The 24,047-nt window shown below is 38.3% G+C and overlaps 1 protein-coding gene across 1 annotated transcript in view; it reads right to left on the bottom strand.

Moving 5' to 3' along the window:
• Positions 1-6,269: 6,269 nt before the first annotated feature.
• Positions 6,270-24,047, bottom strand: part of LOC136884796 (TOX high mobility group box family member 2) — a 690,340-nt gene continuing 672,562 nt past the window's right edge. The window contains exon 12 of the mRNA XM_068230184.1: positions 6,270-13,388. Within this exon, the coding sequence (XP_068086285.1) occupies positions 13,322-13,388 (67 nt within the window). The 3' untranslated portion in view covers positions 6,270-13,321. The remainder of the gene's footprint in view (positions 13,389-24,047) is intronic.

Genomic DNA, 24,047 nt, shown 5'->3' on the forward strand with positions numbered 1-24,047 from the left:
TCTGTACAGAATAACATCATCTGCAAACAGCCTTATCTATGATTCCACTTCTTTACAGATATCATTGATATATATAAGAAAACATAAAGGTCCAATAAGACTGCCTTGAGGAATTTCCCTCTAATAATTACAGGGTCAGATAAAGCTTTGCCTACTCTAATTCTCCGAGTTCTATTTTCTAGAAATATAGCCACCCATTCAGTCACTCTTTTTTCTAGTCCCATAGCACTCATTTTTGCCAGCAGTCTTCCATGATCTACCCTATCAAATGCCTTAGATAGGTCAATCGCAATGCAGTCCATTTGGCCTCCTGAATCCAGGATATCTGCTATATCTTGCTGAAATCCTACAAGCTGAGCTTCAGTGGAATACTCTTTTCTAAACCCAAACTGCCTTCTGTCAAACCAGTTATTAATTTCGCAAACATGTCTAATATAATCAGAAAGAATGCTTTCCCAAAGCTTACATACCATGCATGTCAAACTGACTGGCCTGTAATTTTCAGCTGTATATCACCCTTTCCTTTATACACAGGGGCTACTATAGCAACTCGCCATTCATTTGGTATAGCTCCTTCAACCAAACAATAATCAAATAAGTATTTCGGATATGGACTATATCCCAACCCATTGCCTTTAGTATAGCCCCAGAAATCTTATCAATTCTAGCTGCTTTTCTACTTTTCAACTTTTGTATCTTACTGTAAATGCCATTGTTATCATATGTAAATTTTAATACTTTTTTAGTATTACTCAGGGGCTGCCTGGCTGAGGTGGTAAAGGCGTGCTCGGTTCACCCGGAAGGACGTGGGTTCGAATCCCCGTCAGGAAGTCGTAAAATTTATGAAACGAGATTTCCACTTCCGGAGGTGCATATGGCCCTGAGGTTCACTCAGCCTACACCAAAAATGAGTACCAGGTTAATTCCTGGGGGCAAAGGCGGCCGGGCATAGAGCTAACCACTCTACCCCATCACGTGCCGAGGTTAACAATGGTGGAAGCCTTTACCTTCCACTCCTCCTAGGGGCTTCATGGCCTGTACGGAGGTGACTTTGCTTTGCTTTAGTATTACTCACCTCCCCTATCTGGACATTATCCTTGTAACCAACAATCTTTACATACTGCTGACTGAATACTTCTGCCTTTTGAAGATCCTTGCATACACACTCCCCTTGTTCATTAATGATTCCTGGAATGTCCTTCTTTGAACCTGTTTCTGCCTTAAAGTTCCTATACATACCCTTCCATTTTTCACTAAAATTTGTATGACCAATAATTATGCTTGCCATCATGTTATCCTTAGCTAACTTCTTTGCTAGCTTCATTTCCTAGTGAGTTCCTTCAATTTTTCCTCTGTGACCCCCGGCAGCTCACTTCTGCAATGAAGTCATCTACAGTATTTACCGGTATTTGTTGCGCGTGTGTTTTTAGGCTTTAAATCAGTACATAATTGTTTTGTGTTGAGTGAGAGTTAGGTGATAAACCTGTGTGTGATTTCTTTCTTTACATTAATACTGTGCATCTTTTGTAGTCATCTACAGTATTTGTTGTGTTGGTTTTCTAGTCTTTATTGCCTTGAGAAATTTATTAAATGCAATTAAATGTGTCCCGCATCCCTCGAGCCCACAAAAGTTATTTGTCTATTTTCTCCTCCAATTTGCCTTACAGTTCATTGCTGAGGTTTTTCCTGTTCAAACCAAGAATAGCCCCTGTAAACCCTATCCCCGTTAGTTCTAAAAATAGTTTGTAGCTTAGTTTCTTCCACTTTTTGTTTTAAACTTAAATATACGGAATTTTACAAATTTATGTGCCGCGGTTTTCCCATGATGGTGTTGAGCAGAACCGTTCAATATGGCAACCCTGCTGTCATAAGAGCAATACTGTTTTCTTATCATGGAATGAGCTATAGCTGAATACCAAAGCAAACCCCATGGTACAACAGCCCCGGAGGACCATGGCTAACCAAGCGACCACTGCTCAGCCCAAAGGCTTACAGATTCTGAGGTGTCGTGTGGTCAGCACAACAGATCCTCTCGGCCGTTATTCTTAGCTTTCTAGACTGAGGCCGCTATCTCACCGTCAGATAGCTCCTCAATTATAATCACGTAGGCGGAGTGAACCTGGGGCCTCCGGGTAAGAGGCAGGCATGCTACTCCTACACTGCGGGGGCCGGCTATATCTATAGCTGAATAACCCTGCAAAATTTGTAAATAACTCTAAATGTATGTACACCTACCTGGATACCTTACAATTGCTGTCAACAGGATATCTTCTTGTGATGCAGGCCAGGCCACAGGTTTTCTCTGTGACGATTCCCCTTCAGCGATGTTATGTGTTTTTAAGTGCCAGATCATCTCAGAAGTATTTCTGCTGATGTATTTCTTTTGAATAAACAACACAGCGGGCTGTGCTATGTGACATCTCTTCAAAATAACCTACACCCACGACTTGCGTTGTGTTTCGGACATCATCTTAAAGCTGTCGTGTACAATTAGACACAATCACATATTGCACCATCGTATACCAAAGTACCTACTTATGACACAAATATTCTATAATATTGTAAGGAATTATTTTCTTCATCACCAAAATATCGGTAAACACAGGCGGTGGTCATATGATATTGAATGTGGGGTCTGATAATGATGTACACGTACCTGTCAAAAGAATTGGAGCAAGCTCAGGTATTTTAGATTACACGTTCCACTTGTGCATAATGGTGGTTGCATATACATAGGGGGCGAATCTTACCCTGCCTCGAGTTCGAATAATGCACGCCTCTAGTATCAAGGTAAGTGTACATAGAGTAGCCGTCAGTTTCTGTACTTTGCCTACTTCATACAATGCCAGAATGTGTATCCTTTATAATTATGTTACAGTGCATCAAAATAGACCTCGGTAGAAATGAAAGAAATGAACACCATAGTCGCTTGTTGACACATATTTACAGAATGGAGAAAGCCCGTGGTTCGCTATTCGCATACTCGGCACAAACAACATCCACTTCCATCTATCTGTAGGCCTACGACACGCTGCTTGCCACACAATGCAGGGACACTGCTCTAGAGATCTCTAGATCTCGCAAGAAACAGTGCCTGCACTAGTCTCTAGAAATCTCGAGACCCCGTCTCAAACTACCCATCATTAGTCCAAACTGTCCTTTAAGAGTTGTCCAATGTCCATAGTTGAAGAGTGTCCACTGTTCAGCGTATTTTTAACACGTAAAAGTATAGGGAATTAAATAGCGCATTCAATACATCTCACTGTAATTCTGTATGAAAATGAAAGTAGGGAATCATTTACACATTTTTCACTTGTATTGCTTAAAATACGAGTGTTAACATGTTTACACAATTAAGATTGTCCTTGTCCTGTGTTTTCATATTTATCCTTATTTCCTCTTTCCCCTGCTCCCTTTTCCTATTCTCATCCGCCATTATGTGTTCCTTTTCTTGTTCTTGTCTTTCTGTACATGACTTGTGCCCCCTGTGGGGATCAGTGGTGCAGTGCTGTCCTCTGGATCTCAAGATGGTGGTGGTGATTTTTGGTTTAAAAGAAAGAACAACAGGACGACCATCCTTTAATAACACTAATCAGGGGGAACTTGCATCTTTGTAATACTGTTGATGTCACTCTGAACCAATGTGGACCGGGCGAGTTGGCCATGCGCTCAAGGGCACACAGCTGTGAGCTTTCATCCGGGAGATAGTGGGTTCGAATCCCACTGTCAGCATCCCTGAAGATGGTTTTCCGTGGTTTCCCATTTTCACACCAGGCATATGCTGGGGCTGTACCTTAATTAAGGCTTCAGCCGCTTCCTTCCAACTCCTGGGCCTTTCCTATCCCATAGTCGTCATAGACCTATCTGTGTCGGTGCGACGTAAAGCAACTAGCAAAAGACCAATGTGGGTTTTTTTTAAAAGGTTTAGGAATGGTCAACGCCATATATGCTGCACGGCTCCTAAAGGAACACCACCAAGAGAAACAGAAACCACTACATGTGGTATTCTTGGATCTTGAAAAGGCATTTGACAGAGTGCTGCATGATCTTATTTGGCACGCATTCAGATTGCACATTGTACCAAACGTTTATGCTTGATGGCTCCAGCTCCTATATCAGAATGTCCTTTTTTTAACAATTTTCTTTACATTGCACTGACACAGATAGGTCTTATGGCGGCGATGGGATAGGAAAGGCCTAGGAGTGGGAAGAAAGTGGGCATGGCCTTAATTAAGGTACAGCCCGCAACCCTAACAGCACAGCAAACTTGCCCGGTAAAATCCATCTTCAGGCCTGCCAACAGTGGGGTTCAAACCAATTATCTCCCAAATGCAAGCTGATAACTACACGACCCAAATCGCGCGGGCACTTGCTCGATATAACGGAATGTCACCAGCTATGTCTGATGTGCTGCGGTAATATCTGCAGTATTTAATATCCAAGTAGATGACCATCAGGGATCGGCTCTATCTCAGGTTTTGTTCATCCTATGTCTTTACCCCATAACTGCAAAGTTGCAGACACCAAATCCTTGGACTCTGGTTTATGCTGGTGATATCATGGTCTTCTGTGAATCTCAGCAAGAGCTACAACAGCTAGTCCAACACTGGAGAAGTCACTTGGGCAAATAAAGACTGTGACTTAACATTGTTTCAGGCTACGATATACTACCAGATGCATGGAACAGAATAAACGCAGCCTGGATGAAGTGGCACAGAGTTACGGGAGTCCTTTTCAACCGGAAGATCCCTTTGTACTTAAAATCAAAGATTTACAGAATGTCCATTCGTCCAGCAGCATTATACGGGGGTGAGTTTTTGCAACTCTCAAAACAAAAATTTTCTAAAACATGATCGTCATCTCCATGTCATGGAATTGAGGATACTTTGATGGCCTCTGAGATGCACTAAATTGGACCACATAAGGAACCACAATATCAGAGCAGCATTTGGAGTGGCTCCAATTAGTGATAAAATGAGGAAGACTTGCACGAGTAGTCCAGTAAAATTGTCCTGAACATAAGGCTTCGGTGTGTAAAAGGTCTGGTAGTTTTGATTTTTTGGCATGTTATTACTGTTCAGCCTGTAAATGTAAAATCCAAGTTTTCGACTTTGGCGCACCACTGTGCGCCCCTTGGAATTGAAAGACATCCAATTTTGATTACCTTTTCTGTGTTTTTCTTTTCTAAATATCTCCTGAACGGTTGGTCTAACAAAAAGAAAATTATTCAATCCAAAATAAAGTAGAGTAAATTTGCTACAGGTTGAGGTAAGCTGTTATAGAACTGTTACAACATACAACGTATATGTGAACAATTACCTGCCGTTACTGTTTTTACTCGTGAGTACTTAAGGTTGCTTTTGACTATGAACAGTCCGAGCTCGATAGCTGCAGTCGCTTAAGTGCGGCCAGTATCCAGTACTCGGGAGATAGTAGGTTCGAACCCCACTGTCGGCAGCCCTGAAAATGGTTTTCCGTGGTTTCCCATTTTCACACCAGGCAAATGCTGGGGCTGTACCTTAAGTAAGGCCACGGCCGCTTCCTTCCCACTCCTAGCCCTTCCTTGTCCCATCGTCGCCATAAGACCTATCTGTGTCGGTGCAACGTAAAAAGGCAACTAACTAGACTATGAAGAGATAATACGAATGAGTGCATCCTACTTTCTATAATAGCTGGAACGTTGTTCAAAGTCCAATGGCATTATTTGCCGAAGAAGACTGGCAGGAAACTAATAAATAAAGCAGAGGCTGATCTGGCTTTGAAATATACAGTAAGTTTTCTATGCATATTCCTTTAACAAAAACAAGGGGAAGTAGCATGTGTTAATTAATAGTCATCTCCATGTCATGGAAATGAGGATGCTTCAGTGGTCTCTGGGACGCACTAAATTGGACCACGTAAGGAACCAGGATGTCAGAGCACCATTTGGAGTGGCTCCAATTTTGTTATTTATTATCAGGATTTATACAACGTGCTAAGGAGGATACTCTTCAATACTGTATAGATAGAGGATACCGTATAGATTACTTAGAATAATCTGGAGGAAGAAAGAGATCCCAGAAGAGTGGGTAAAGGGTTTAATTGTCCCGATATTTAAAAACTGCTTTCAGTTCATACATCATTCTTTAAAGTGCTGTATCTTTACAGGAATGTTACGATACCATAAGGAAGGGAAAGCAGCGTGCTTAAGACAGTGAAAGGGTTAAGCTGTATTTTTTAAAAATCAAACTTTGTGACAGTAGAAATAAATAATATCCCAGACTTAAAACCACACATAAAGTCTGTTTATTTCATTTTTATAATATTTTAGACTGTTTATAATGCATTTACAATTACATCTAATTGATCATTGTGCACTACTACAGAAATGAACGACTCGTTCGTGCAGCGGACTGTTCATTTTCCGCTGCAGAAGAGTCAAAAAGATTTATTGAAGATCACAAATGCACATCATAAAAACAATATCTTTTTCCCTTTTTAATAAATGACTGAAAATCAAAAATAATAATAAAACAAGAAAATTATAGACACTCATTAAAAATGAATTAGTACAAGGGTCTACTATTTTCTTTGGAAAAACAATATTTCTGTACACTAGTTTTTGAGACCTATATTCTCTTTCTTGTAATTTACAGCTATACTTCTTTTATGCTGGTCTTATTTTTATATATATTCCTTTTTTTATTAATTCCATCTTTAAAACAAACAATTAATACTTTGATAAAATGTATACAGTGAGAGAAAAGATCATATTGCAATATACAGGAAACTCAAACAAAATCTAAATACTTTTAATTGGTTTTTGTACAACAGACTTTCAGATTTGTCACAAATCTAAATTATTTTAATAAATGCTGCAAATAACATTCTTTGAAAGCTTCCATAACACTTCTAAAATAAAACTCATTTTCACCATAAACTAAGATTCAGTTCAGACATGACTTCATGGCACAAGAAATTTATTAATCACATCATTACAAATATGGACTAGCAAATTTCCCCCGCTTCTAATCTTTCATGTAAATTTCCACAATTTAAAAAATTAATATTTTCAACATAATTTCACACTTGTGGTAACTTTCCTTTTATAGATTTACAGAATACAGGGAAAGATGTTTTTTCCTCATATAACAAGGACTAAAAGATTTTGAAATTTGAATTCAAAGAAGAGTTGAAGAAAGTTGTTTCAAGGATGTTAGAGAAGAAATATTGTGACAGCAGTTTACAAAAAAGAAAGTTGTGTAGAGAAAAGACTTTGTGGTAATAATTTACCAACTTAAAGTGGAAACAGAAGAAATCATTGTGGTAAGCACCAATTCTGTCCATGTATTACGTCTGCTATGACTCTCATCCTTATAAATTAATTTACAATTTGACGACTATCATGAACGATTGCCTCCAAAATCCGAGTGAATCCCTGTCAAAGGAGTATGACCAACTACAGTAAAAAAAAAAAAAATGTATCCGAAGCTGTAATGTCCAGGAACTGACAGCATGCTTACTGGCCTACAATAAATACATTTCCCTCAACAATCTTAAAACTGTATTTAAATTCTTTGAATATATTTTCCATACGTGTGCCATAAGTACATCGTCCGAGCGAATCAAAAATAAAGAGACAGACAGAGGAATTTCAATTTAATTTTTTTAAAAGAAGAAATAAAATATATTACAGTTTGAAGGGGAAAGCCTTTCTACATTGGTCCATGATATTTTTTTTCACAAAATTCTCCCATCCATTCTTACACTTGTGTACAGATTCGGAACATAAAGACCCTACATGCAGGGCAGTTATAAGATTCTAGACTGAATCAGCAAAGTACTACTACATTCTGGTTCCATCATTCCTAATTCTCCACTTTGTCAAATTTCCCAGTCAGTCAGCAAGTCTTTCTGGAATGTGTTTATTATTTTATGCATTGCTGCCAAGTTGGTAATCATTTCATATGTCACTTAAGAAGGCTTTCTTTGTTTTATTAATTATTTCCAAAGATGTCTTACTTCCTAAATAGTTTCCAACGAAGATGAACAACCAGTTGGAAAAAACATATGTGGGAAATAGCAAAACATTTTTCTTTTTCATTATATAAATTCACCCGCACTTTTTTTAAATAATGATAATTATTACTATTATTTAGCTACACTGTTCTTTTGAAAGTCAGATCTCACTCAATAATGTCCTGTCCATTTGGAGGTATACAAAACACTTTTGTAAACATCCGTCGTATCCTGCAGGATAGGAAAAGTTCATAACACTTTTCATTTTTTTCTTAAACATCTTTTTTGTTACTTCTTCTTTCAGACATGATAGATATAAAAATAAGCCTTCCATTGTCTTCAAATACAATCTGAAACCTCTTTTAAAAGAAAGGAGATATCAGGAAAGACGCACTCTAAAACTTTTAAAAAGGAACAGATCTCCGATGTGGTGAATTGATAGTCTTTCCTTATAGTCTTCCCTTCTTTACTTTCCTTTATCCACCACACTTTCATAACTATACGCTAGTTTTATTATACTACATTATTATTAATATACCTTTTATTATTAGTTATTATATAATAATAATATATATATTATATATATAGACTCCAGGAAATTAACAGCAACATTGATGATCATCCGAGCAGAGCTTACTATCTTTCTGACAAAAGAGGAGGGGGGGAAGAGATTTTTCCGTAATTTTTTTTTCCGAAGTAGTAACAATATACGACAGTTTTACAAGTTCTGCAAAGGATTCTTCTTTTTAAGTCAGTTAAAGTGATGGGGGAGGGGAACAATTGCATCTTTTTTTTTTTACCTCTTAAGACTACATTCATCTGGAACATGCAACAAATGACAGTAAGATTAGAGCTGTCCATAAAGTATTCAAGATAATATATTTTTATATAATCATTTTTTATTAGTTGTTTATAAGATAATACTTTTATCTTATGTCGTTCTGCTAAAATCCCTCACTTTTGTTTGACAGAGTGTAAACCATATGTAGATATGGAAATTAGAAGAGTAGGCATGAAGGTTCATTTTTCAGTAATATATTTATAATAGATTATCACAAAATATTCAACAATTATCTGACATGAACTGAAGAAAAATAATTCTTAATTAGATTTTTTATTAAGCTATAAGAGTATGAACTTACAAAATGTTAATCTATTCCAAACTTACAAAATGTTAATCTATTCTACAATTAATTATAACAAATTTCTTGTAAATCAAGGTAAACTACTCTTATTATCCTCTGTAAACAAAACCACTTAGTTGCAAAATTTGGGCCCCGAAAAAAGCTGACAGAAGGTTCAATGCTTCGGTGTTGGCGATGTCCTTTTAGAATTCCATAGGCAGAATTAGCAATATGAAAATCTTGGACTAGATCAAGCCACAATCTCCTTGGAACTGAGTATAGTGAGACCTAGCCTACTTTGACTGGATAATGAGATGTGCCCCCCTCCCCCCCCCAGATAAGGATGTCTTGCAGCAAAAAAGGAACTAAAAGGCCAAAACCACATTGGTTAGATGATGTCAAATACATGAAAGAAGCTTCCTGGAATAAAACTGAACGGAGATGCATGATGTATAGGATGACCGACAGCTGTACTTCATTGCCAGATACTCTTCCTTTTCCTGGCTACAACCCCCCTCCCAACTGGCCCGGTTTTATGGCCGGATACTCTTCCCGACACTAATCCTACATACTGGGATAGGCCGCGAGACACACTATACTACAAATTCTCAAAAAATAATTAAATAAATGACCATGCCTTAAGAGCATAGCATGATAACTAACGCTAGCCAGTTATTTGTAATGATGTAATTGACTTGACATGAAAATTAAATTTCTTCTGTATTTATGGATTTACAGTCTGAATGAAGTTTTCATAGCTATGTGATTTGTTTAGTTAGACTAACACTTGAAACAACAGATCCATTTGATCCTTCCCAATTTCCTTGCTAAGAGGCCAACAACATTTTCATCATCAGCTCCAACACAAAAAGACGTGCGCCTACTGGTATAGAAGAATGCCTCTTTGTCAGAAACAATACTCCACAAGTTAATCAAATAAAAGTTAACTGATATCAAAGTAGATCAGTTTCATGTAACGTATTGATGTTAGACAACTATGGCAAGGGTTCTAGTTCCATGTAATCAATACCAAATAATTGTTTACTAAACTACTGTATTATATATATGTATGTACAAAAGGGACTAGTTTCAACCTGACAGATGGGTCTTCATCATCCGTTAAACTTAACCTAGAACCAAAATGGAAAAGCACATAATAGATGATGTAATATATACATTCTTAATTATTGTTGTTGGCCAACTGTAAACATGGTAACATCAAAAACATATCAGAGAATACATTGGTGAAACATCAGATATTGATATAGCTGTAAACATAAATTGAAATACAATCGTGGCATATGTAGATTCAAAGAGACACATTCTAATGGTCAAATTTTTAAATAATACCACATTGTTTGTAGAATCCTTTAACATATCTGAGATCAGATTGGTAATATATTGGTATGATATCCAATAAATTAAATTTTCATGAATATTGGATCATATTTCAAATGATACTAAGAAAAGTTTGGCGTTGTAAGATCCAGAAGAAAATGCAGGAAAACCGCCTGCGCTGGTTTGGGCATGTGTTGCGTGCAGAAGACAATACATTGGCAAAGTCAGTGTATACACCCAAAATCTCTGGAAAGAGGTACAAGGGATGACCAAAACAGAGATGAGCCGATACAGTGCACAACGACCTGAAAGCTGTAAGACTATATCCAGACAGGACCAGAGACCGAATTAAATGGAGACAACGAATCCACACAGTGAACCCTGCCACCAGGCGGGACAAACTCTAAAGAAGAAGATATACAACATAAAATGATGTGCTTTCCCATTCTGGTGCTACATTAAGTTCAATGGATGATGATGACCCAACTGTCAAGTCGAAACTAGTTCCTTTTGTACAAACAGAGACGTGCTAACTGGCGGAGGCATGAGAATATTACAACTGTGGTGAAAAAATTAAAATAGAAAACATGCTTTTTGCACCATTTTTTTATTATGTCTCATCATAACTGCAATCATTTAAGACCAGTTCCAGTACTGCAACTTCACGTTATATGCAGATATTATGGTGGTGAACTGTATTTTCAACTATTTCAAAGAATTAGTATTACTTTTTTTTATTAAAATTTGTCCTTTCATATGATATGCCTGGAATCTTCATCGCGAAGTCAGCTCATATTCGTAAACGACGCACGTACAATATTGATCTTTACTTATATCTGCTATATAGTATATATATATAGAGAGTATACCTCCGATGTTCTTAGTCTCCGACATGGAGATCGTTGATGGTTGTTATTTAAAGGGGCCTAACATCTAGGTCATCAGCTCCATATGGGTGTCGTTTACTAAGAAGGGTGAAAGGAAGCACAGCAATATGAAGGCGCATGCTGTTTGCAAGTTGTAATATTTCAACTAGTGATTTTAAATTTTAAAAATTGCTACTTGTTGTAAATTTGAAAATGAACCTTCATTTAGGGTTTCACTAGAAAGCAAAATGGGTCGTCCTCAACTTATGAATGTGCATATGGATGGAACATAAATTTATTTCCTGCGAGTGACAGTAACATATGGGTAACAGTCTGGAACTATTACAAGTCTCGATAGTTAAAATGACCATTGTAATATTGGATTATATATGAACATTCATAAAGGCCTAATTTCTTAATTTCATTTACCTTTCTCAAACAGGCCTGATGAAGTAACGTAACAGGTTACAGCCAACAAAAGCTATTTCTCTCAAATAATTATTGCTATAGGATCATCATCCTCCAAGAGTTATTCCTGCACAGTAAAACGGCCCACTTAATGCTACAGAATGCTGTTCTTAATATTTTTGCTATAAACTGGAAAAATAAATGTTATAATTTCACATCTCTACTAATAAGTCTTGTAACTTCCGTCATTTTCCAAAAAATTCACAATTTCACACCACATTAGTCTAAATTTGGTCCACTACTATATTTGTACCATATCAAATAACAATCTCCCTCTTTCTCTCTGCATATGGTCACTTTCTTTTCCAACCGTTAGGCAGTTAAATTTTATTTTCATGAGCACTGCCTTGTATGATTGCTTTCAGTAACACATACAATAGTTTTACTTTCAGATGATGTATCGTAGTTTCTCTTAAACTGGACATAACGCCATACAATACTGTATCCTCATAGCATTGTTTCCTAACAACAATGCCAGTAGAATTCCTAGAAGAATTCCACAGCCTTGGGAAGGTAAATGAGAGCCTACTTGTTCCAACTCTTAAACTGAGATATAATAGGAAAAGATGAACTGAGAAGTTCAGGACATATTTAACGAATGAACCAAAGAATGCCAAAACAGGCGATTACAAAGAATGGACCTATTGAAGAACAAGATATGGAAAAGGAGATCCGTAAAGAAACACAGTGATTAATGAGGTACACTGGAGAAAGGGTAATAATGAGAAACTATGTACACCCAACTGGATGATTTTGCTTTGAACAAACCATATCTCTCTCTTAATATTAGTCAAGGTGAAAACACGGTACTGGCATTCCTTTGATACAAGCACTGTTGAGAGTAAGATTAGCAAAACCACAAAAATTAACATGTGAACTAAAATGCATCGAATAAGGAGTATTTGGATACTGCATGAACTCTGTGACATTCACTGTTGAGAATGAAGTTCGAATTATAGGTTTGCTCCCTGCATCATCAAGACTTCTTAAAAATTCATTTTATTAAAGTACCGGTGCACTTCATTAGCATCTGATATTTTCTTCCTTTAACCTATTTCAACATTTAAACCTCCATGCTCTATGATTTACACTCTGTTTGAATAAGGAAAAGAAGAGAGACTTTATTCTTAACAAACGTCCCATCTCTCCGCTCATCCTCCATCTTGGCCGCGTTTTATCAGTTTGATAATAAGGTACTCTATTTAAATATACAGACACTCGAACCGTGTCGATTTTATATTTCTTTTATAAGTATACCAAGTAATTTTTATATATATATTTAATATATACATGTATAGAATTTCCAGTGTAACAATGATGAGAAAACTACCCCTGCTCCAACCAATTTTTTTTCCCCTCTTTGCCCCGCCCTTCATCTTCTCAGCATTTGTAACTAAAAATGATGACAAACACGTTTTTCTTTCCCCACACACACTTGCACTCCACACAAAGGCTAGTCGATCTTCACATGAATGAGAAAACAGCTGCATCTTGTGTCGCATTGCGTCACACCAGGTCGAGTCTTACTTATTTCACAGTCGAGAAGTTCTGCGATTGGTTCTGATTGGAAGCAACCCAGGAGCTAAATACGTCTCTGAAAATACAGAAGAAAGTATGCAGGTTACTTTTAGTTTTAAAAATATATATAGGTACATCAGAAAGTACTGAAAAAATTGGCAGCAGTTTTGAAATTGAAAACAGCAGTCCTATAAACCTTTTTTATCAGATGAAATGAAATGGTATATGACTTTTAGTGCCGGGAGTGTCCGAGGATATGTTCGGCTAGCCAGGTGCAGGTCTTTTGATTTGATGCCTGTCGGCGACCTACACCCAGCCCCCGTGCCAGCAAAATTAACCAATGATGGTTAAAATTCACGACCCTGCGGGGAATAGAACCCGGGATCCCTGTGACCAAAGGCCAGCACACTAACCATTTAGCTATGGAGCCGGACTTTTCATCAGATCATAACCATTGATGATATCATGATCATAGCCCAAGGACCTGCAGTTTTACACAGAATCCAAAGCCAAGGCTGTCTTTGTGAAAAGTCAGCGGTTTCAGAACGTCCTCTTTTATTCTTTTAGTCATCCTCACTGATTACATTATCCATCCTTTAATTGGGAATAAATCACTTGCTTTGGAAACCCTGAAAGATTTTTAAACCATTACAAAAACATTAAGGACGCAATGACTCATTCGTGTTCTGCTTGTTCTCAAATACAATGCTCGAATATGGTTTGCATATAAAAAACAGGCCAATCACCTTCTAGTTTATCTGCAAAGGATTGAAAGAAGAAAACAACACTGTCAGAAGCTATAAAACTGAACTATAGGATGTATGGTCCACTAAGTGACGCTACACTGGGCATGCAGCAAGATCTAATCCCCAGAGATGGACAAAGGCAGTTATGGAGTTGTATCCGAGAGATAGAGCAGAGAACAGAATGTCCACTTCTAGAAATAAGTGGTATCCGAGTTGTATCCGAGAGATAGAGCAGAGAACAGGATGTCCACTTCTAGAAATAAGTGATCTGATATAGTAAGGCAAATTGTGGTGCCACTGTTGATGAGAATTTTTCAAGATAGAAGAACTTGTACTTGGTATATTGGTCACCTCAAGTTGCACAATTCTGTTTTCCTCATTCTCAATCTCCTTTTGGAGCAAAGGCCTCCTCATAGTCTTCCATCATCATCATCATCATCATCATCTATATAAAAGTGAAAAAGTGAAACTTATGTTTGTTTGTCTGTCTCGAATAGACTCAAAAAACCACTGGACCGATTTTGGAAAAATTTCACAATTTGTTATTATTCCCAAGAGTGTTAGGAAATGGTTTGAACAAAACCCAATAGGTAGTTTTTATGACAAGTAATTTTATGTAATGAATTTAATCACAAAGCAGCATCAAAACTGGACAGAACTTGATGGACAGCAACTTACTCCGTATTATGATAGTCCAGTAAGAAATGCTGTATATAGGAGGATAGGAACACACCGCCATGTTTTATGAAGTACTGTACCTTTCTTGCTAGGAGGTTCATGTAACTAGGCAACTCATTGCCTAAGAATCTGTTTATTTTTGCACCAGATGGAAAAACAAAGGATGTTGTGTATCCACTCACGTTGCAATGAACATCGTGCAAATAAATCATTCATGTAAGCAAACAGAAATAGTTTGGTTTAATCAAATTAACAGACATAGGGACTCTAGAATATATTTACAGTAATTATTTCTTTGTTTTGTAAGTGAAATTACATGTGAATGAAATAAGAAAAATGTACATTAAAAAAAATTAATGAAAAAAATGTTAATTAAAATGACAAACTATAATTAATTAAATAGCATTTTAGAGGAGGAGCAGCACACCTTGTGTATCAACTAATTATTATGTTTGCATCTGGCAAATCAGATATCTTTCAAATTAATTCCACCCAAGCAACTTGTAAGACAAATTTCAACATTCCATTCGTTCTCCCTACCAGGTTGTGCCATAATTTCAGTACACCCAGTGACGAAAATGTTTGTAGAATTAAAACATAGACATACACTTGCCGAATTAATTCATTACGTGTTCACTGGATAATTTTACATGCCACTTCATGCCATGCCACAGATTTCCTCATCTTAAAAAATTTTCCAACCTCAGTCAGGATCAAATCTTGGATACAAAAGCTAACATGCTAAGCACTCACCACCAACACTGGTTACTAATTGAGTGTACAACACACAAGATATACCACCTCAGAACAACAGGACCACGAATATCATGAACAAAATAATGAGAGTTAATCCATGGAAATCAAAAATATATTTTACTGCCCATGTATTTTATTTTACAAGCCTCCACGGCTCTCACTGCTGGGTTCCGTGGTTCAAAACCCAGTCACTCCATGCGAGATTTGTGCTGGATAACACGGAGGCAGGAGCCTCTGCGGCTCAGACGGCAGCGCGTCGGCCTCTCACCGCTGGATACCGTGGTTCAAATCCCGATCACTCCATGTGAGATTTGTGCTGGACAAAGCGGAGGCGGGACAGGTTTTTCTCCGGGTACTCCGGTTTTCCCTGTTGTCTTTCATTCCAGCAACACTCTCCATTCTCATTTCACAGCATCTATCAGTCATTAATAAATCACTTTGGGAGTGGCAACCCCATCGTACTAACAGCCTATATATGCTTCATTCATTCCATCCCTGACCCCGGTCAATGACTGGAAAACAGGTTGTAGGTTTTCATTTTCAACACGGAGGCAGAACATGTTTTGCTCCGGGGTCTCCGGTTTTCCCTGTCATCTTTCAATTCTCTTTTTTTTTTTTTTTTTTTTTTTTTTTTTTTTTTTTTTTTTTTTTTTTTTTTTTTTTACAATTTGCTTTATGTTGCATCGATACAGATAGGATTTTTGAAGGGCGGAAAAAAGTCCATTCGACACTCCATGTCGTACGATGTCGGCATGAAAAAGATCTCTGGTGACACATTTGGTGTTTATCCAACAAAATTGATTAAATCTCAGACATAGACGCCCAAGAGAGTTTCGGTTTACTCGATCCGCCATCTAGTGGGCCTAGAATAAAATGGAACATCAAAATTGATGAGCAGACAGCCAGAGGGTGTCAAATTGAAATGTCTGCACACGGTAGCTGAAGCCATACGATTATTATTACTCTAATCTCTTGTATAAGGAATGTGGATAATAGGGTGAGTTTTGCAACTTGACCAGCTCATAGCTGTAGAGTAAATATAGTGTAGAAAAATCTATCCACTCATTTGGACAGCTAACCACTACCAATGGTATTGGATACACAATATGGATTATGTGGATTTACACTTTTGAGTACATTTGGGCCGGGTAGCGAGTTTGAGTCTCACCACTGAAGACAGTTTTCTGCTTTTACCCTTCTCACACCAGGGCTGTACATTAATTACTAAGGGTCGGATATTAAGGGAAAAATGTCAAAACAGATCAGATGTAAGGCTTTTCAGGCGTTTGCTCTATTAACCAGCGTTTTGTCTTAGGTCTGACACTAGACTCATCAGAGTGGGATGTGTCAGACCCTACCCAGACCTAAGACGAAACGCTGGTTAATAGAGCAAACGCCTGAAAAGCCTTACATCTGATATGTTTTTGACATGCTCTATTGGTGAAAAATATCTAATTCCCTCCATGGGAATTTAGAATTTTCTATTAAGGGAAAGTCGTCTGAGCTCATTTTAAATGAAATCTGAAAAAACTGAATGATAGGTCCCCGACCCCATTTAAAGCAATTTTAAGTTACATTTACATGCATATTTTGGCTATTTTAATTTTCTTGGTCACATTTTGAGCATTTGTGTTGAAATGTTGTACTGGGCCACACCAAATTATTATTATTATTATTATTATTATTATTATTATTATTATTATTATTATTATTATTTAAGACTTCAGATCAACAAGCAATCAGAACCATTCAGGTACATGGTGAAGACCTGCCATGAGTGACAAGATTCAAGTATCTTGGCTCCACGATCGCCAGTGATGGCCAACTTGTTGAACAGGTCAATGCAAATGATACCCGCAGCCTGTTTGAAATGGCGGACGACCAGCATCACTTACGACTGTAGGATGAAAGATAATCTCAAATAAAAAATTTACCCTACTTGTCATGCGGCCTTTTGCACTGTATGGTTGCGAATGTTGGCCGACTACAACTGAGACAGTGCGTCGACTGGACGTCATAAAGAATAAGATGCTGAGGTGGAAAGCTGGTGTCACTAAACTGGACCGCATCTCTGATGAATCCATCAGGGAGAGATTTGGCGTTGCACCTATTCAAGACAAAATGCTTTAGGGTTGTCTTTGATGGTTTGGAGATGTACCAAGGACAGGGGCTGACACTATCGCGAAGACAGGTTACATGTTAAAAGTCACGAGTACGAGACCAAAAGGATGATCAATACTCTTCACAAAGATTTGAAGAGCGTCAATCTCCACCCCGACATAGCCCAGGACAGAACTACTGTAAATGAAGACAACAAATCCATGTAGTGGACCCCGTCACCAGGAGGGACAAATGCTGAAGAAAAAGAAGAGGATTATTATTATTATTATTATTATTATTATTATTATTATTATTATTAATTACAGGAACCAGTAAGCCAGTTTTTGCTTGTAGATTGCCGGATGTTATCTGATTCACTCTCACTCTTCCTGTATTGTAAGCTAACTCACATTAGCAGATAATACGGGCTTGAAATCAATACAATTAAAAATAAAGGAAGCAAGCTTTGAGATAGTCTATAAATTCATCTACATGGACTCCTCGTCCTCCAACTCGTGGGGATGCTCCGATGAAATTAGGAAAAGGTTGGCCACGGCTCATTCCACCACCTCAAAGCTCACCTGCACTTGGAAGGACCATACTATTACAAAGAACATCAAGCTCCATCTGCACAATGCCCTATCTTCCCCATTGCAACTTACATCATCAAAACATGGCGAGACAGCTTCGACATATCGTCAGGATCTCATGGACTGAACACCACATCAACATCTCCATACTGGACGCACTTGGCATAAAAGCAACACTCCTGAAGCGGATAAGCCAAGCATACCTCAGATACTTCGACCACATGGCCAGAGGACCCCCAGTTTAGGAATGTGGGACCCTTACCCCAAACTGTCATTGTTTCACCTTTCTTATCTGACCTCCCATGCTCAAATCTTGTCCTCTCCTAGCCTCGAGTGTATTAGGTTTTCCAATGCCGAGGGAGTCTCATTTTTACACGTCATGGCCCTTACCCTTTCTTCACCAGAACTCTCATGTTCCAAAAGGGTCAGAACTCATCATCCATGGGATGACTGCATAGTTTATTCCCTTCAATCTTACTATATTAATCATATTAATAATCCTGACACTGCAGCCAGAGAATGAAGGAGAACTGGTGAAAGAGGAACGAAAGAGAAATCAACTTCAGAAAGCGAACAAGTTTTAAAAATATCCTTTTAGTTTCTATTAGTCTGGAAAGAGTTGGAAATTTTTTGAAGATGCTTAGTGACAGGAGTCTATTATCAAGCACTTTTAGGTAAGTGCCTACGCAGCTGTGCTATGCTGCGAGACAGCAAGTCGCAAAATTAGAGAATGGTTCTAGAACTCCTGTCCCTTTTGCTTGGGAACATACTGTTCGGAACCTGGCTCACATTATACAGAACAGAACTCTATACAAGCGTCTCTATTTAAAGAGTAGAAGACGATTTTTCAAGGTGTCCACAAGACAAGTTTATCCAAGCCTAATAAGGAATATTTCCACTGTAGAGCATAAAACTGTATTCATGAGTGTTTCTATTTAAAGAGTAGAGAAAGATTTTTGGGGAAGAGAGGAGGTAATACCTTGAACAGAATCAATGCAACAGTTATTTATTTATTGGAAAGAATTTTGCTTTCTGTTACAAAGTTTGTCATACAAGTGGTAAGCAATGAAATAACTCAGGACGGATTCATAAGCTTACATTCATAAATAAGAAATTGCTTAAATACAAAATTACAATAGTGTTTTCTAGTATTACGTTCTTTGCCAGCAACAGTCATCATCATCATCATCATCATCATCATCAATGTCCCACTCCAGTCGCCCGGGTGTGGTTAACAAGCCTCTTCCACTTTTCCTGCTCCATTACTTCTGCCACATCCAATCCAGCTTCTCTCATGTCCTTCCAAATCTGATCCATCCACCTTCTTCTTGGTCTTCCAACTGGTCTCTTTCCCTTAACTTCTCTCTCCAATTCCTTTCTTGCTACCTGTTCCTTTCCCATTCCATTTACATGCCTGAACCATCTCAGTCTTGCTTTCTGTATGTTCTTTACTAATGGTTCTATATTTAGCTCTTCCCTGATGTTAATATTCTGAATTCTATCTTCTTGCTTTTTTAACCGATGTTCTTAAAAATTTCATTTCTGCTGCTTGGATCTTACTATCTTGTCTCTTATTAGTTACCAGCGTTTCTAGTCCGTATGTTACAACTGGTATGAAATACTGTTTATATAATGTTAATTTCATTCTCTTGGGTACTTTGTCATCCCATAAAAGCTCTCTGACTTGATGATAAAATGTTGTACCTTTACTTAGTCTGCTATGAATTTCAGGGTTGATTTCATTACTTCCATTAATAATGCTACCCAGACATGTAATCTGTTCTACATTCTCTAACCGTTCTCTGTCTATGTTCACTTGGCTTCTCTTTCTCTCTTTTCCACAGTGCACGACTAGTTTTGTTTCTACTAATTACCATTCCAAACTCCATCAGCAACAGTACCCTAGTTTAACTGACTATGGAAGCTTCAACTCAAAGACTCAACTTAAGCATGGAACCATTCAATTTCAAGTGACAGCCATCCGTTCATTTCCAGCAATTCTTCCTAATAGACATAAATAAACCAGTGGTCCTCCACGTCAGACCCATGAAGCACTACAGTCATTGCCAAAGAAAAACTGCAACTATAAGTGTAGCTAATTTCTTTTCTATGTGCCTTCACTATTCTAGCCATCCATTCTATAACTTGTGCCTATCTACAGCATTACCTCGCATAGGACTTTATTTCCTTTGTGACCTATTAATACATACTGTTTGGATCAGAGGAAAATTACTGTTAAAGAGATGTCAATTTAATTCCGCTAATGGGGAGGTCACAGGATCTAACTGCCTCGCATCACATCGCTTTGTCCACAAGAGGCCCTCGGTATTTTGAACCTAAAAGACAGGCTCACAAGTGAAATGCCAATAATAAAAAAAAGGGCAGACACTCTTCAGGATAAAGAACCAATGGTGACTGGTTTTTAACCTTAACAAATTGTGCCACCAAAGTAGAAGAGTTTGCGAGCACACATTCACTATTGATGGTGCCTAAAGAAAAGAATAATATTCGCCAGCAAGTGATAGTTCGGATGCAGAGCCTCATAATCCTGAGCAAAACTATTTAGTATCTACTCTAACCTGTCATATTAAGATCTTGACTTCCCACAATGAATCTTACTCCTCTATGCTTCCCTCTAGAGTCACGAATATCTCTCGAGATGTGCTTTATCAATCCATCTCTTCTGCAGGTCAAATTTCACCCATTTGTTCTTCCTTCCCAGACTGATTCAGTTTCCCTTCATTTGTAATCTTATCCATTTCACCACCAACATTATTCTGTAACACCGCATTTCAAAGGCTCTTTGACTCCAGTTTTCTACACAAGTTACTGTCCACATTGCACCACATCCTTACCCCTGTGGATCAGTGTGGCAGTGGTAGCCTACACATCCCGAGATAGCGGCTTCAAACTCGGCAGCAGTAGTCAGATTTTTGAAGCGCTGAAAAAAAGTCTGTTCAACATTCCATGTCAAACAACGTCTGCATGTAAAATATCTCTGGGGACACATTTTGTGTTTATCTGACAAAAAAGGTGCCCAAACCACAGACGCTCAAAAGAGATGTGGTTTACTCTGCCACCTAGTAGGCCTAGAGTAAAACGGAATGATAAGCAGCCAGCCAGAATCCAACAGACTGCGCTGGGCTGGACATGTACTGAGGATGCAGGATAACAGAGCACCAGTAGATTTATACAAGGGATCTCTTAATGGGAAGATATATTCAAGAAGACCCCGAAGCACCTGGAAGAAGGAGATCAACAAGGTATGCCGGACCCTCCAAATTAATAACTGGGAAGAGCGGGCTCAAGATCGAAAAGGATGGAAGAGGATTGAGAGATTGGCACGGGAACTTCACATCCCTCAGAAGCCTACGGAGTGCGTGATATTATTAGCACGTAGAGTGGCCACGTATGTTAACATTCTATGGCTGTGGAGTCAAGCTCTGCAGCCGGGAGACGAGTGGGTTCAAACCCCACCTGCGACTGTCCTGAAAATGGTTTCCTGTGGTTTCCCCATTTTTACTTCCACACAAATAACGGGACGGTTGCTAATCACAGACTCCAGCAGATTCCTTCAGCCTCCTTACACAATTTCAATCACCATTATTCATTTCATCTTCACTAGCTCCTCAACTGACGCTGGCATCAGGAAGGACATCTGGCTATAAAAAGAGTCATAATTTCATCTCGCCTCAACCCCAATCCCGTTAGTAGGAAAATGGGACTATGGGGTAGGCATATACACAAATTATTATTATTATTATTATTATTATTATTATTATTATTATTATTATTATTATTATCCATACAATGTCACGTTTCACACAGATGTCCTTACAAACAGCCTGCTAATACAAAGGCAGGTTAGTGGGGATGAAGGGAGCAGCGGAAAGAAGAAACAGGAACAAGCACCAAAACCCGAAAGTACAAAAAAATGACAGTTCTTCAAACACTGCTGCCTGCATACAGTATATACATGAGTTGTCCTTCAGCACTTCCATATTATTCGATAATTTTTAATATCGGTAATCTTGCCTGATGAAATGCACAAGTCTTTTGAGTTGACCCTACATGGGCGACATCAATTTCAATATTCTGAATTCAGTAGCATAAAATGCCAACGTAATTAACTCGAAACATGTCCAAAAATGCAGAGACAATTTTTCTGAATGAATTAAGGGTTCTTTGATATGTTGACATGAATGGCGTGATGTAAGGATTTTCCCATCAATCATCGCTCTTGGCCAGGAATGAACTCGCAAGCATGGGTATAAGCCGCTAACACGTAAAACACTCCACCGCCACCACCACTGGGAGAGATTCTGTACACCACGTACATGCTGTTATATGCACATGCGATCTTCACTATTTTAAGTTTCCTCCTGAGCGAGGCAATGCTTGTACAGGTCTGCTCAAGTGGGACCTGTTGTTCTGAATGGGTGATTGGCACATACACTCTTAAAGAGAAAACTGAAAGAATTGCTGGATGGAAGTCCCGCTTTATGTAATACCTTGCATGATGGCGCTCCACACTTCATTTCAGTTGCAAGTAACTTGGAGTGTGGTGGCTCATTCCCTGATAAATGGATTGGCTGCATCTTGAAAAGAAAGCGATATTCAGCACAAGATAATTAAACTCTCTCCTTTTCTTTTTTTCTTTTGCCCTGAATCCTACCCTGAAGTAGATTCCATTTTATCTTTCTTGGAAATAAAAATTCTGTACAAGTTTATAAGTATGTATGTTCAGAATAGAAAAAAGCTTAAATTTTTTATGATGCCCTGCAGGATATCTTCAGGATCTTCTTGGTAGTCAAATTAATAATTTCTACTTATTCAATAAGATTTCCATGGTCCTTTTCAAAACATATGAACAAGTTGTGAGTAAATTACTATCAATATCAATTTTCAACAGATTACATCAGTTGAAGAGATTAATCTTATCTCATAATTCTAATTAACAGTAATACAAGAATAAGGGTGGAAATGGACTGCTCACTAATAAAGTACTTTTCAACAAACCAGGCCTGAAATACAATTTATGGGCCATACATACCAAAGACGTGTAAAGAGACAATGTACGAAATGTATTATGCAGCCGAGACCTGGACAATGACAAGTGACAAGGAGGAGTGCAAGAAGAAGAAAAAGAAGAACCTGGATAGGGACAAAATGATGTAAGAGAAATGGTGGAAAGAGAGAGGAAGGTGGGGAAGTGCCATAAATACCCTGACCCAGTAGGAGCTGGATAAAGGGAAAGGATAAGGATGATGATGATGACATACAGTTTTGCCTGAACCTTATGAAAATTACCATTTTCTTTTACTAACTACCCTTCTTTCTCTACCACTTTTCCCACACCTGTGGGGTCGTGGGTGCAAACTGTGTTGTACATGTAGATTCGCCCCGCTTTATGGCCCGATGCCAACCCTATATGGAAGGTTGTAATCACTATTGCGTGTTTCTGTGGTGGTTGGTAGTGTGGTTTTTTATATGAATATGAAGAGGAAAGTGTTGGGACAAACAAACACAAACACCTAGTCACCAGGCCAGAAAAATTAATCAGAGGCAATTAAAACCCCTGACCCGCCCGGGAATCAAAGCCGGACCCTCTGAACTGAAGGACTGAACGCTGACCATTCAGCCAATGAGTCGGACAGAAACCACCAGCTTAATATGCATATACATGAGCTCGCTGGACAAAAAATTAGTCACATCATTCTAATACCGTGTAACACCACCTCCAACTTTGATCATCATCATTATCTAGAGCAGTTTCCAACCACAGGCTGGGTCTGCTTGGAACATAAGCCTTTTCATCGTTTTCTGTCCATCCACCACTACACTTCTCTCACTGTCATCCAGTTC

Source organism: Anabrus simplex, chromosome 13 (genome assembly GCF_040414725.1).
Source record: "Anabrus simplex isolate iqAnaSimp1 chromosome 13, ASM4041472v1, whole genome shotgun sequence".
NCBI lineage: Eukaryota > Metazoa > Arthropoda > Insecta > Orthoptera > Tettigoniidae > Anabrus > Anabrus simplex.